Here is a 16556-nt window from a genome sequence, read left to right as displayed (position 1 = left end):
ATAATAATATACTTCTGGTTCTCATCATCTTGGTTTCTGTTTGTTGATTTTAGTACATACTATATATATGATTCCTTATTAGATCAACCTTATTTATTTTGCTGCCATCCCCAAATGAACCATTACCTCTTCTTGCTCTTCTTCATCATATTCCTCCTGTTCTGCAGCATCATCGTCATCGTCATCATCACCTTCTTTACTTTTCTCTTTGCTGCCTTCTTTATCTTCATTTTCCTCATCTGATTTTTCACCATCGTCTCTTTTTTCCAATTCCTGGTATAAGCATGTTTCATTAATTTGTGTGGAAACCACTAGACTGCTGACTTCCCTGCTTAGCCTTAAGGGAACAGTTATCTATCACCTTATTCTAATCCCATCTTAACACCACCTCCAGGTCACCACTAGGAAACTATCAGTCAACTCAAGAAAGAAGGAATTTACTATCTCACCATGAAACAAGCATTTTCTTTGATTTTGTTACTTAATAATTGGGTTTCAGATTAATACTGGGCTTATCAGCTCTAATGCACAATGCTTAATTTCCCTCCTACCTTCTCTTTTTTTTTTTGAGAGAAAGTCTCTCTCTGTCACCCAGGCTGGAGTGCAGTGGCATGATCTCGGCTCACCGCAGCCTCCTCCTCCTGGGTTCAAGTGATTCTCCTGCTTCAGCTTCCTGAGTAGCTGGGACTAGAGGCGCACACCACCAAGCCTGGCTAATTTTTTAGAAGAGACAGGGTTTCTCCATGTTGGCCATGCTGGTCTCGAACTCCTGGTCTCAAGAGATCTGCCCACCTTAGCCTCCCAAAGTGCTGGGATTATAGGCATGAGCCACAGTACCTCGCGGTCTATCCTACCTCCTTCTAAAATATTTGAGGTGACTTAGTTTATGGAGAACTTTTAGGATGTTATTTTGTTTTCCTTCTAACATAAAAGGAGAAAAAATAAGGTAATAGTATTATTTCAAAATGTCTATGTTTCACTTTATACATGAGACCATTTAACACTATTATTATAATAGCAAGTCATCCTGGGCTAGATTATCCTAGTTGCATTTTATCTGTGTCTTTATCTCTTTTCTCTCTCATTATTTACTTCCTGTTGCCAGGAATTCTTGTTTCTTAATATATCTGGCAGATGGAGAAGAAAGAGAGAAATTAAAACTCAAATCACAGTCAATACCAGCAATTATTAGAAATTCTAAAAAAGAAGACAAAAGAGAGATGCAGTTTGGAAAGCTTTGATTCCATGAGAGTTCCACTTATCCACAAGTGGAACCATCAGGGAATAGTACACAAAATTAACTTTAAAATTACATCTTTGTATTTTATTAGGACTACCAACAATTTTTTTCATTTAATAAAAAGTGACCTATGTTCATTACTGTCATTATCTGTTCACTAAATTGTACTATGCTCAATTTGCACATATGATAGAATTTCACAAGTTTTCCAGGAGTCAATAATTTCACATATTAATACTCATAATTAAGGCATAAATCACCTCAGCTAAAATGTGATTAGTCCCCTAAACAGAAATTGGAATATTAATGCATGAATCTGCAAACACTCCATCTCTATTATAAAGTATTTGCTTTGTAGATTACATATAGAGAGAAAACAGGTTTTATATCTGGAGTAACTGCAACTTAGCTATTCCTTTATTGGTTCTTAAATGCGTATCTTTAAAAATTGTAATTAATTCAAATTTGAATTTAAGGAAACCAAAGACAATAGAGAGACTACATTAGATAGGCTCAATTTCTAATCAAAATTCAAACTCTACCTTTCCTGTCTGCTTAACCCACTCAGGCAGAACAAATAACACCAAGGTAATAGACATAAGATGATTTATCTTGATACTGACTCATATGTTGTCTTTTATGAGTTATTACTACAATATAATGTGTGCAATTTTTCCAAATGGAAATCCTTTTGGAAAAGTGCGAGTAAAGCGTGCTTATGGATCTTTTGCAGCATCTATAATAAGATATACACACATATATGATGCTATGTTAATATTATAACTTTTTTTTATATTTTAATCAGATCACAGTAAAAAGACCTGCAACCAATAAGTTTGTGTAGTTAATAGGAAACTGTAGTGCCATATTTATTTAGCTCTGTGCAGGGTACACACTATGTCTAAAAAATCATGCTATTATTTTATAATTAAGAACATAGTTATTTAAACCAGTTATGTAAAAGTACGTTTTTTTTTTTTTGGAGAAGGAGTCTTGCTCTCTCACCCAGGCTGGAGGGCAGTGGCACGATCTCGACTCACTGCAAGCTCCACCTCCCAGGTTCACATCATTCTCCTGCCTCAGTCTCCCGAGTAGCTGGGACTACAGGCGCCGGCTACCACGCCCGGCTAATTTTTTTGTATTTATAGTAGAGACGGGGTTCCACTGTGTTAGTCAGGACGGTCTCGATCTCCTGACTTTGTGATCAACCTGCCTCAGCCTCCCAAAGAGCTGGGATTACAGGCATGAGCCACCACGCCTGGTCAAAAGTACTTTTTAAATTCAGTGCCACATAGGAACTAGAAGTCTATATTTCTATTATTGCTATCTCAAATATCTTCAAAAAAAATTCTCATCTTTATTTCCACCATATAGATCTAAATCAGACTAATAAAATAGGTTAAAAATAGCAGATTTATACAACTTTTTAATAAAAACTGATCTCAAAGTCACATACATTGTCTCACTGCCTCATTCCTTTTGCATTAAGCTACTAGTTTCAGCTCTTCTACTTACTAGTCTCCATTTTCTCTCCTGTTGAGATTTAACCATCTAACCTTACTACTTTACAGATTTAAGAATAAAATGAATAATATAAAGACACTGAAAACAGTGTTCAATTATGGACAGAGAGCAGTTCTTCTGGTTTAAATATTATACAGCCTTACAGCCACCATACAGAGCCTCCTGTTATGCAGAAAAAAGAAATCTCAGATATTAGTTTACCAGTAATTACTCACACATTAATCATGAGATTTGAATGTATGTCACTCCCTATCCATCCATTAATGTACTATTATAAAAAAATTTGGGCCGGGCGCGGTGGCTCAAGCCTGTAATCCCAGCACTTTGGGAGGCCGAGACGGGCGGATCACGAGGTCAGGAGATCGAGACCATCCTGGCTAACATGGTGAAACCCCGTCTCTATTAAGAAATACAAAAAACTAGCCGGGCGAGGTGGCGGGCGTCTGTAGTCCCAGCTACTCGGGAGGCTGAGGCCGGAGAATGGCGTGAACCCGGGAGGCGGAGCTTGCAGTGAGCTGAGATCTGGCCACTGCACTCCAGCCTGGGCGACAGAGCGAGACTCCGTCTCAAAAAAAAAAAAAAAAAAAAAAAAAAAAATTTGGAACTGTTTTTGCTGAAAAAATCAGCAATAAGAGAGTCATCTGGGAACAACTTTTGCTCTACTAAACTCATTGGTATTTCTAGATTTAAATTTCCAGTTTTACCAGTATGTGTCCTGAAAAAGGTGTTTAAATGTAGAGAATATGGAAACACAATTTGTTACCAGGAGAAACCACACCCAGAGGTCCAGATCAATCTTCCTTACAGCACATGTCATCTTAGTAAGTTTTCTCCAGGAAGCTTTAAGCATAGCCAGAACCTGAGTTCAATCAATACAAACTGGCTAGAACTGCAGTCCCATCATTCCAGTATAGTTAAACTTGACAGTTATCACTGCTCCTTCATCAGTACTCTGGCTTTATTTTTCAGACATGTTATCTCTAACTCAAGTACTGGTCAAATAATAAAATAAAAATATGAGTTTCCACTACCAAGTAGCTGTGCCTACTTGGCCAGGCAAGTAAAAAATTTAAAGCCTTGACTTCCTCATCTGTAAAGAAGGAATAATACCCACCTCTCCTTGTTGTTACGAACTTTTATGAACATAACATATGTAAAGAGCTCATCAAGGAGGCTGGCACAGAATAAGTTTCAATAAAGTGTTAGCTGTTACTGTCATCATCATCATCAAAGCAAGACAATGCATGCACTGATAATGGTAGTTAATTGGTATAATCTCCATAAAGAGCAATGTAACAATAGCTATCCATTTCATACAGTGCACGTAAGTACTGACCAAACAAATATTGTAGAAAGCTACCCTACACATGTGAAATGACATACTTAACATGAATTCATTGCAGCACTGTTAATAACAGCAAAACACTAGATGAAACATAATGTCTGTATGTCCAATTATGTAGGACATTAATTAAATAAATTACAGTTCATTTTTATAGTGCAGCCAAAAAAAAAAAAAGGGATGAGGTAACTCTATACAGACTGATATGGAACCACATCCAAGGTATTTTGTTAAGTGATAAAATGAAAATGCAGAATGTAATACGCTACCTCTGTCTTTAAAAAGAAAAAAAAAAACCTCGTATTTGCTATGTATGAAATACTTCTGAAAAATACATATAAGAAACTAGTAACATTGGTTGCCTATAAGGAGGGAACTGGATGACTAAAGAAAGGAATAGGAGGGAAATTTTTCAGTGTTTTAACCTTCTGAATCTTACATTTTTAAATTTTTGAAATATTTAAATTTTTAAAATTTTCAGTGTTTTAACCTTCTGAATCTTACATTTTTATTTGTGAAATATTTAGATAAAGAAAGCTATAAAAATAAGTTCTATAAAATACAGTTTTCCCTCAATATTCAATACTTAACATAAGACCAAAAAAAGCATTAAAACAGTACATATTAACCAACAGGAGGAAAAATGAGAAGTTTTTACAAGAATTACATATGTAACTCTTTGTAAAACTTTTTCATGTTTCTCTCCCCCTGCATGATTCAAATACAAGCGGAAAGGGGGATACAGTGAAAAAGAAAGAGATGACAGAAGATGAGGTAAGTGGCCAGGCAAGTGGTAACGAAGGACAGGACAGACCCTCCATATCTCCCAGCCCACAAAGTTCAAACCTTCCCAGTTACCTTAAACGCTGGGTTCGCTTCTGCCAAATTTTCATTATTAAAAAGTAAGAGAATGCTGAAAGGTTGAGACAAGAAAGCAAAAGGAGGTAGGATCTTTTACATTTTTTCAGTTCACTTGTATAGTAAGAAGAAAACCTTACCTCAATTTTTTTCAACACATCTGCAGTATTAGTGAGTGATGTGCCTTTGCCTGCGTCTTTTGCCTTTTTGGGTTTTGGGCCTGCTGAAGTAAAACTACCAGTTAACACATTTTTCTGCAACTGCAACTGTGTATTATATGTCCTTGTCTTTGTGTATGCTGTCCAGCATTGTGCTACTGCATCCTAGGCAGTCACATAGTTTCCAGAGTAAATTAATTTTCTCAAAGAATAAACAAATCACACCTCACCAATTTTCCAATGATGAGGAATAAATGATAATCACTTAATAGGATTTTTCTTTTTTTAAGACTGAAGTATATTTTTTACTAGTACTGAAAATTGGTACTGGCAATTAATATCATTAGGGCCAAAACTGCTAAAATGTTGCCTCAGATAGAGAAGTACCAAGAGTATAGTGAAAGGCTCCCACAAATCCACCTGCACTGGCTTCTCCTTCACTGATAAGTGTACTTCATTCTAACCAGAGGAATCTTACCAGGTGTGCAAAATAAAAAGGAAGTGCAGGATAAATATTCTTTTCGGCTTTAAAGTCAACTATAGATGTGTGATCCTCTAGGACATGACCAGTATCATTCAGGCACAAGTATTTTATTATGAAAATAATATACTTGCCCAATAAAAATGAATGGTATAAAAGACAGAAGATAAATTGCCATATCTCAAAATTCTGCATTCAAGCTAAATATGATTATATACTGTATCTTTAAAATAAAATAAAAATATGCCTGCCTTAAATACATATGTGCAAAAAATGTAAATTGTGTATGTACTTCAAATATGTGCATTTGCCAATGGTGAAAGAGATGACAATGCAACACACAGTATCTTTGGAATAAAGATTACAATAGTTAAACTGAATATACTCCTCATATGAATCTGAAAACTCAAAAGCATATAAGTGAAATAAAATGTTGTAATGGCTTTGGGCTACATAATTTTTTTTTCTACTCCTATCAAAAATATTGCATTTTGAGGCTATTCTGAAAGTGCAGGGTCTAGAGAACTATTTCACATATAAATTCTGCCAGTCAGTTACCAAAGCAATATGATAAGCGACAAAATTGTCCCATTGTGGTCAGAGAGTATTACAGTTCTTTTCCAAAATAAAACTAAACACTTAGAAATTACTTTGCAAGAGGAAAATGTGGCTCAGGAAGATGTAATTTTGTTAAAGATTAACATTTAACCTACAAAAGAAAATTTTTAGATTGTGGTAGATGACCCATAACTGATGGAATTACAATTTACTGTGTTATACTGAATTGCCCCTCAGGGAATTACTGAGCTCAGAGCTCCCAAACATATGTATTAGTGATTCCTCAAACAAAAGTAGTAGTTAAATTTAATGATGGGTAACTTTCTCTGACCCCCTTGGGGGCAAAGACTGTTTAATATGAACTGTAACAAATAAAATATAGCATCACATATGAACAAGATCTCAAGAAATATAATATTAATGCCAAAAAACATTAGCTAAGAATGTATTCTACTTACATCATGAAGTCTTTTTCTAAGAACTTTTTATCAAAGTATTTAATTTCATAACATAAACCTTTGTTAAAGGGATACTAAAGAATATGCTCAGGTAAGTAAACTAATTTTTTTTCCCATCTTTGACCAAGTATCTGCATATATTTGAATAGTTTCTTTTAACACATGGCAGTAGCTGGTTCTTCAAGAAACAACTGTTTTCAGCCTTTGACTCTATTGTTACTGTTCACTTCTATGTAAATCAATGGAGGACATCTTAACAAAAAGGAGAGTCCAAGCCTATCAGAAACAAGACATAAAAATTACACAATATGTAATAAAAAATACTAGAGCAACATGAGAAACAAAGTTTCATTGTTGCTTTGTTTATTAACAAATGGAAATCCTGATACATTGGGAGCTTTTACTAATGATTAATGTGGGTATAAAATCCCAGGGATGACATATTTGAAAACGTTAACTCCTCCAAAATGAGCACATTCTTTTCAGCTTTAAAGTCAACTACAGATGTGTGATCCTCTAGGACATGACCAGTATCATTCATGCATAGATATTTTATTACGAAAATAATATATTTGCCCAATAAAAACCAACAGTATAAAAGACAGAAGATAAATTGTCATATTTCAAAATATTCTACACGCAAGCTAAATATGATTATATACTGTATCTTTAAAATAAAATAAAAATACACATGTGCAAAACATGTAAATTGTGTATGTACTTCAAATATGTGCATTGTATTGTATGTCAATTATATCTCAATAAAGGTGTTAAAACAGGGAATGGGAATTCCTTCTCTTCTGTTCGTTGATAACCCCACTGTTCTTAACCTCGCTGGCTACCTTCCTTTTTCACTCTTCATTCTTCATAGCAAAATTCTAAGAAGACTCATGTATGCTAGCTGTCTCCATTTCCTAAGCTCCATTTACCGGTTAAGCCATTCCAATATGGATTCTACCTCTGCGAATCTTTCAAAAAGCTCTCACTGAGGTCACCAATAACTGACACGCCAAAAATGAGCGAACATTTTCCAGTCTTCAACCTATTTGACCTCTTAGCAGCAATGTCTAACATCTTTTAACATTGTTGACCACCTTTCGAAATACCAGACTACCTTGTGTAACTCTGCTCTCCTGGTTCTCCTCCTCCCTCTCTCTTTCCAGTTTCCTTCTTTGTCATTCAGTCTCCTCTACCAGCCCATTAAATGTTGGCATTCCTGTAAGCTCAGGTTTAGGCCCTCCTTTCTTCTAATTATCTAATTCTGCCCTAGACCATCTTACCCTTTCTTTTGGTCTCAATGATCGTATCTCTGATAATGACTACAGTCTCCATTTTGAAGTCCATTCCCCTGTGTCCAACAATATATTTAACATTTCTATTTGTATATTTCAAAGGAACCATAAGTAACACCTTTGAACTGAACTTCTGATTTTCTCTCACAAACCTGTTATTTCCCTATTTCCTCTTCCACAACTGTGTCTCAGTAAACTCCTACTCATCCTTCAATCTCAACTCCAGTTCCATTTCCTCAAAGAACCCTTCCCAATGAGGACAGTGTGTTTTTGTTTAATGATGTTACCCCATTTGACTACAAGCTCCACGAGGGCAAGGATTATTCCCACTTTGCTCAGTTTTATTCCTGTCAACACAATGTCTGGCAATAACAGATACCTATTTACTGAATGAAATTACTAAAGAAAAACAAACTGCAAACATTCACTTTGGCATTCTTCTATACAACATAAAACTCTATTTTATTGGTTTCCCAATTTTAAAATGTTTTAGTAATAATTCATACTGTAGCCACTATAATAAAAAATCTGCAATTATGCAAATGAAAAGGTCCACAGTAATTGAAGAGTCTTTCTTAGCATCTCCAGGATTCCACAACTAAAGGAAAATCCTAAGTGAATAAATACAGAAAACCAAATATTGCATGTTCTCACTTATAAGTGGGTGCTAATGAGCACACATGGACATAAACATGGGAACAATAGACATAGTGAACTACTAAAGTTGGGAGGGGAGGATGGGGTGGAGTGGGTTAACTACCTATTAGGTAGTACACTGACTACCTGGGTGCAATATACCAATGTTAACAAACCTGCACATGTACCCCTGTATGTAAAATAAACACTGAAATTTCTAAAAAGATATAAAATTTAAAAATTAAAAAATAAGACACAAAGAAAAGGCAATAACTAAGGGGAAAAAACACCCAAAAGATAAACAACAAAAAACAAGCTTTAGCAAAATAGTTATAATGCATTTTTATATATACAGGGGGACAGAGAGAGGGAGAAAGAGAGTCAGGGTCTTAGAGTGTCAAAGTCTTGCTCTGTCTTCCAGGTTTAAGTGTAGTGGTGCAATTTGGGTTAACGGCAGCCTCCGCCTCTTCGGCTCAAGTGATCCTCCCACCTTAGCCTCCCAAGGAGCTGGGACTACAGAAGCATGCCACCACACTTGGCCAATATTTGTTTTAACTTTATGTAGAGACAAGTTCTCACTATGTTGCCCAGGCTGGTCTCAAACTCCTGGGCTCAAGTGATCCTCCCACTTCAGCCTCCCAAAGTGCTGAGATTACAGGCATGAGCCCTCTTGTCTGGCACAAAATACTTTAAGAAAAGCATTAAGAACAGTTGAGTATAATTTTGGGTTGACAAGTCCATATTAACAGAATGTAAGAAATAACCTTTTCCTACCTGAATTACTATTATATTAGTGAATGTACCTTTTTTACATTTATTTCTTGGCATCATCTCTCTTGGAAGTCTTCTCCAATCTGTACATAAAATAAAAAATAAAAAAATTGCAGTTTCCTCTAAGAATTAGTGGCATTGAATATAACTATGTGAAGGACACAATAGTTATCCAGGAAATGACAATAAAGTGCCTTAGTATCTGACTTTACAAATTTAGCTTGAAACATAAAAAAACAAAATCCAAATATAACAGACAATGATATATTTTCTCCTATAAAGAAAAGTTTATTACAATAGCTTTGAAACAGTGCTATAAATTTTTTGGGGGAAGAAAATCTTACGGTAATTATTTGTGGGTGCTGGAATTATGACAGTTTTTCTTAAGTATTATTTATATTTATTTATTTGACTACTTTGTATTTCATAAGTTTTCTGTAGTTGATATATTTCTTATGCAACAAATTTTTTTTTCAAAAGTATGTTACCACAATCCCAACATATGCAAAATGAAATAAACAATTCTAACATCTGAAAACTTTAAAATTAAAAATATAAATAGCTGTCAAAAATAAATTTCTTCCAATAAATAATTTTGCTTATATTACTTAAATAATTCCTCTAATGTGTCACTTTCTTTTAATTTTTAAGCACAGAGTTAAACAGAAAATTGAAGCAACATAAAAGTTGATTTAAAAATACTGCCTGCTAATAAAGAAATTTCGGAGCATTTTTACAAAGAATTTAAATCTCAAGTCATTTTACCTGAAAAATAAATTTTGCTTTGAATATATTTTAGTTTTTGTAAACTATTCATTTTAGATCATGACGGGAATATATAAAGAGACTCATCTGAGAGATGAATACTAATGAAACGGAAGAAATGAGAGACCTAAGTTGTTTCCAACCTTACCAACACTGAAAAGATAGTACTATAATCTGTGAAAACGATAATGCTATTAATGCCATTTATGTTTTTACATAAGGGCAGTTTCCATAAAAGACCAAGGACAGAGACATAAAAAGAATGTGAATTAAAATGAGAAGACCTGGGTTCTAACAGTATCTGACAGGTCACTTTATTTCTATGACAACTGTTTTTATTTGCAAAATGAATGAGTGGGATGAGATCTCCTTTACGGCCCCTTCTAACTTGTCCATACTCAAGGTAAAGCTTCTTTTTAGATATAGTTCTTTTGAAAAAGAAACCTAACAACTAAAACTAGTCTGCTTAAAAGAAAGGAAGATCCATGAGCTTGGCTTAAAATACCTTTAAAACAAGAATTTTGTTTTCTCTTCAAATGCTCTAAAATTGCTCAGGAGCATAGTATTTGTGCTTCTTGGTACTACAAATTAAAATTGTGATTGTGGCTAATTAAATTGGAAAATCCAAATGGTTTGTTTGGCCTGTCCTATTTTTATAAAAAATATATTTTAAGGGCTGGGCACAGTGGCTCACGCTTGTAAATCCCAGCACTTTGGGAGGCCAAAGTGGGCGGATCACAAGGTCAGGAGATCAAGACCATCCTGGCTAACACAGTGAAACCCTGTCTCTAGTAAAAATACAAAAAATTAGTCGGGCGTGGTGGTGGGCGCCTATAGTCCCAGCTACTCGGGAGGCTGAGGCAGGACAATGGCATGAAAACCTGGAGGTGAAGCTTGCAGTGAGCTGAGATTGCACCACTGCACTCCAGCCTGGCCGACAGAGCGAGACTCCATCTCAAAACAAAACAAAACAAAACAAACAAACAAATATATATATATATACACACACACACACACATATATATAGTTTAAGAACTTCCACAAAAGCACTTCAACTCTTCCTTGTTTTAGCATAAAAATCTTTTCACCTTAGTTTCTAACAGATTTATATTACTAATTAATCACAATAAAAGAACCAGACTCAATTTTCCTATGGTAAAAATAGAAAACTTAGCCTAAAAAAAAATATGAGGTGAGAGAGACAGCCTTTAAAAATTGTTTCCATATTGTGTGTTTTGCAGTTACCTGGTATCCATTCTTCCTTGTATACCTTCATGTATCTTTTACTATACCTTTCAATATCTAGGAGAAAAAAAGAATAAAGAACTCATTAGGAAAATCAAGAGTAACCCTGAACTTAAGCCATTCCTTTAAGATAATTGAAAACAAGAGATAACATTTTTTATTTCACATGCAGGGAGTTTCCTATATTTGTACATAAGAGAATGGGAAAAAGGGTAAGGGTAGGCAAGGTTGGACTTGGTGAGGGGTTACCAATGTGAGGCATAAATGAGTAAGCTGCAAGCCCTACATGCCAACTGCTGAAAACTGCAGGGATCCTCTGAGCTTGCCAAAACCAGTAAAGCCACAACTGCGGCTCTTGCTTCAAACTGGTCCACCTTATCACAAGAAACACCCTTAAGGAGGGCACAAACTCTGTCCTAGCAGCACAAGTTGGAAAGCAACACTATCACACAAAAGCTTGAAGCCATGTTCATCATAAAAAGTAGGTCAGGAGTTAGTCATGAAAAGCGAAAGGTAATACTAAAGATGAATAGATAAAAACCAGGGACCAAATACGTACTGATTTTTCTTCTATGTTAAAAATTTGCTTCCAAATAATACAACCACGTATGACAGAAAGGTAACTAAAATAAGCAGTAGATCAGAGACCAAGAGATCAGGTTTTTCTAGGTATTTTAACTGCTTGACTTCAGGTCAAATGTTTTAACTAATCTTGCCAAGTTTTTCACCTGTAAAATGAAGTCAGCACAAATGAGAGATTCCTAGCATTTGTAACACAACGATTTCTTTTTAAGAATTTTCTCCAAAACAGATTCCATATTTTAAATAATTTTAACCTTCAGTATACCAGAAAAAACAATTTTTAGCCTTTTTCCTCTGGGTACAATAGACCATTTTTTATATTTTAAAATATTTTTAGGTTAATTTCAAATAATGAAATACAGAGAATAAAAAAGATAACAGATAAAAGAATAGCTATTGAAAACTAATCATTGGAACCCAATTAAAAAGGGGTATAAAGGATTTGAATAGACATTTCTCCAAAGAAGATACAAAAATGGACAAAAAGCATTGAAAAGATGACCAACATCACTAATCATTACGGAAATTCAAATCAAAACTACAATGAGATACTGTGTTACAACCACTAGGATGGCTAGGATCAAAAAAAAACAATAAGAAACATTGGCAAGGATATGGAGAAATTTGAACCCTCATATATTATTGATAGGAATGTAAAACAGTACACCCGCTTTAGAAAACAGTTTGGCAGTTCCTCCATATGTGAAATACAGAGTTATCATATGATCCTATGTGCATACTCAACAGAAATGAAAACATACGTTCACACAAAACATGTACAGGAATGTTCATGACAGGATAACTTATGTAATCCTAAAAGTGAACCGACCCAAATGCCCATCAAGTGATGAGTGGATAAACAAAATGTGGCATATATCCATACAGTGGAATGTTACTCAGCCATAAAAAGGAATGAAGCACTCATATGCACTAAGCCATGAATGAACCTTGAAAACATTATGGCAAGTGTAAGAAGCCAGTCACAAAAAGACACATATTACAGGATTCCACTTATATGACATGGTCAGAACAGATAAGTCTCCACAGACAGAAAGCACATTTCTGGTGCCACGGGTTGGAAGGAGGGAAGAGTAGGGACTGACTACTAAAGGTTACAGAATTTCTTTTCTGGATGACGAAAAGCTTCTAAAAACTTAGATAGTGGCTGGGCATAGTGGCTCACACCTGTAATCCCAGAGTGGCTGGGTGCAGTGGCTCACACCTGTAATCCCAGCACTTTGAGAGGCCGGGGCAGGTAGATTACTTGAGGTCAGGAGTTCAACACCAGCTGGGCCAACATGGTAAAACGCCATCTATACTAAAAATACAAAAAAAATTAGCCAGGTGTGGTGGCATGTGCCTGTAATCCCAGGTACTGAGATTACAGGTACTGAGATTACAGGTACTGAGATTGAGGCAAGAGAATCACTTGAATCCAGGAGGCAGAAGTTGCAGTGAACCTAGATCATGCCACTGCATTCCAGCCTGGGTAACAGAGCAAGACTCTGTCTCAAAACAAACAAAAATTAAATAGTGGTGTTGGCTGCATAGCTCTGTAGCTATATTAAAAGTCACTTAATTGTACACTTCAAGAAGTAAATTTTACACATGTGGATTGTGTCTCAGTAAAGCTGTTACTTAAAAATCATAAAACTAGGCCCAACACAGTGGCTCAGGATGGATGTAATCCCAGCACTTTGGGAGGCCACGGCATGTGGATTGAGTCCAGGAGTTTGAGACCAGCCTGAGCAATATGGTGAAACCCCATCTCTACAAAAAATACAAAAATTAGCCAGGCATGGTAGCTCATGCCAGTGGTTCCAGCTACTTGGGAGGCTATGGTGGAAGGATCGCTTGAGCCTGGGAGGTGGAGGCTGCAGTGAGCTGAGATTATGCCACTGCATTCCAGCCTGGGTGACAGAACAAGATCCTGTCTCAAATAAAAATAAATAAATAAAGCTATTGGAGATTTTACTAAGCAATTAACTATAGCAAATCCAAATTTATATTACATGTTTTACTGGTTTTGAAGGTAAATTTAACCAAAATGGGCAAAGTCATTTGAATGCAGTTTTCTGTGCATCAGCTGCCACACACAAACCTAGAATATATGCCTTCTGTATTTCCTGATCCCAGATTCCAAATGCATCTTTAATAGGTTCTAACTTATCATTTCCTCTGGTTCTTTTTCTCATAGGTGTATCATCTAAATAATTTCATATTACAAATGCATTTCTAGTACAATCTAGCTTATCACTACTTCCAAGTCTTCTTGTACTTACATATCTAAAATGCAATATTTTTAAAAACTTTCATGTCTCATACTTCTATTGAAGAGAGGATGGCCCAGCCATCTTCTTTGCTCTATACTTGCAAAATATTTTCATTATTAAATTTAAAATCACCAATTAACATGATCAATCCAAAAAACAATTTCATGTCTATACAATCAATTTCCTTTTGATCATTATTGTCTCTGCCTTTATGTTGAGCATTTGCCAGTTACAAAACACATCAAATTAATTTTGGTGCATAAATATCATAAAACAAAACAAAAACGATCACCTCATTTTAGCAAATGGGATGTTCCAGGTTTTTGATACAAAGTATTACACGATGAGGTCTTCTTCAAAGATTGACTGTACAAGGTCACCATAATTCCTTTTTAATTCTTGGAGATAGTGTTTACTCATTGATTCTTGAATTTGAGAAAATTCACTGAAGACAATGTCATCTGAAGACTCAGTCTGAGATTTTGCTTATACAATCAATTTAATCGTCATCATTAGCATCCAGAGAGCTATCTATCTCTTTGCATTTGTCTTCTGATTCATCTAAGAACTGTGGAATATGTTTTACTGTCAATTTTGGACATTATGAGAAAATTAAAAAATTTTGAAATTTTCAATTGTATTAAATGAAAATTAAAACAGAGCAACTACAAATATGAAGGTCTCTGAAGACTTTATGTCTTCTTAAAACACAGATATAATACTTTGGACAATGCAACAGGAAAACTATATGATGACATAATAGTGATAATTTATTTCAATTGCACAGTCAATTCCATCATTCTCCCATTTTTTATATTTATTCTTTTTTTCAGTATAGTGGGGAATGTCTGATGAATAATGATAAGGTAATATCTATGATGATGAAATAGGAAGGTATTTCAAGATAGAGAAAAAATAAGATTACTCAGATTCCACAGTTATCTTAGATATATAAAAGGGTTCAATGGGCTGATATGGTATTCTAAGATAAAACGAGTTTTCCTTTTTAAGTAAATTTCTGTTTCTTCTTTAGAAAACCTCTACGCAAGAATAAAAGTTATGAATATCAATCACACAAACAATAAGAACTGCTCCAAAAATACTGTCAAAAATTTATATTGAGTCTCATGGACACGGATGGTATAGCAAGAATTAGTAAGCCAAATTCCATTTATTCAGTAACAAACCTATGGATGTATTTAAGTAAACGTATTATTTCCATTAAGCTGTGAGGTTCTGAAAATGACTTATGACACCATCACCACTGTCAGAATCATGTTTCTACCTCAAAGGACCCTGTAGTTCAGGAGCTTGAGCTAGAAACCACCGGACTGGACGATCTCTACATCCTCTTACAGCTAAAATTCACTAAATAATATTCATTGGTGCTTTTCCTTTATTATATAACAAATTTTGATGCAAAATACTAATCATTTCTATAATTCTACCTGAAAACATTAAAAACAAACTTTGAAGACATTGCAACATGAAAAATGTTCATTCCATGCCTTCAGTTCTTTAGGACTGATCTCAATGCCCTGAGCCACCAGCCACTTGACTATCAGGAAGTCTTGAGATCTCCCACCCTATTTGTCTGTCCTAGTGTCTAATGATTTAGTTCTTTACAGTAGCCCTTAAGTCTCTCTTTCCTAAAGAACACAAGTGGCAAGTGATGCACCTGGCGAAGGCACAGTCATGCAGTATCTCTATCCGGAATATGATTCTGACAGTAGGGTGGTTCAGTTCAGTCTGGCCAATTCTTTTTCACTCATAGCATGGATATTATATAAATTTATACATGCACATATATACACATATTATATAAACCTATATATGCACATATAAATGTATATATTTTATAGAAAAACCTTTGTTTTTAACATGAGTGTTTTTTAAACACACTATATCAGGAAAGAGAGGTAAGCTGGGTGTGACGGCTCAGGCCTGTAATTCCAGCACTTTGGGAGGCCGAGATGGGAGGATCGCTTGAAGCCAGGAATTCAAGACCACTGTGAGCAAAAAAACGAGACTGCTGTCTCTACAAAAAAAATAAAAATAAAAAATTAGCCAGGCATGGTGGTGTGTGCCTGTAGTCCCAGCTACTCAAGAGGCTGAGGTAGGAGGATCACTTGAGCCCAGGAGTTTGGAAGCTGCAGTGAGCTGTGATCGTGCCACTGCACTCTAGCCTGGGTGACAGAGCGAGACCTCATCTCTAAAATACAAAAAAAAAAAAAAAAAAAAAAAAAAAAAAGACAGAAGTAAACATGAAGATCTCAGGGAGAATGTACTTGTATCAATCTGGAAATTTCTATACAAGAGTTTTCCCCTGAAAGAAATAAAAGCAAAAAAACCCCTTATTTTTAAAATACTTTA

General features: G+C 35.2%; 1 protein-coding gene across 8 annotated transcripts in view; it reads right to left on the bottom strand.

Annotated features, from left to right (window-relative positions):
• Positions 1-16556, bottom strand: part of POLR3G (RNA polymerase III subunit G) — a 41950-nt gene that overhangs the window by 8006 nt on the left and 17388 nt on the right. For 5 of the 8 annotated variants that reach the window (XM_009208757.3, XM_021939548.2, XM_003899914.3 and 2 more), the window contains 4 exons: positions 11329-11385; positions 9351-9401; positions 5105-5187; positions 127-273 (listed from right to left, as the gene is read on the bottom strand). In XM_009208757.3, coding sequence (XP_009207021.1) covers positions 127-273; positions 5105-5187; positions 9351-9401; positions 11329-11385 — 338 coding nt within the window. The remainder of the gene's footprint in view (positions 1-126; positions 274-5104; positions 5188-9350; positions 9402-11328; positions 11386-16556) is intronic. The other 3 variants (XM_031666292.1, XM_009208762.4, XM_017959730.3) reach the window with 2 other exon arrangements.

This window comes from Papio anubis, chromosome 5 (genome assembly GCF_008728515.1).
Source record: "Papio anubis isolate 15944 chromosome 5, Panubis1.0, whole genome shotgun sequence".
NCBI classification, from domain to species: Eukaryota; Metazoa; Chordata; class Mammalia; order Primates; family Cercopithecidae; genus Papio; species Papio anubis.
Note: the sequence above shows the minus strand (reverse complement) of the source record. Positions and strands in the feature narration are given on the sequence as shown.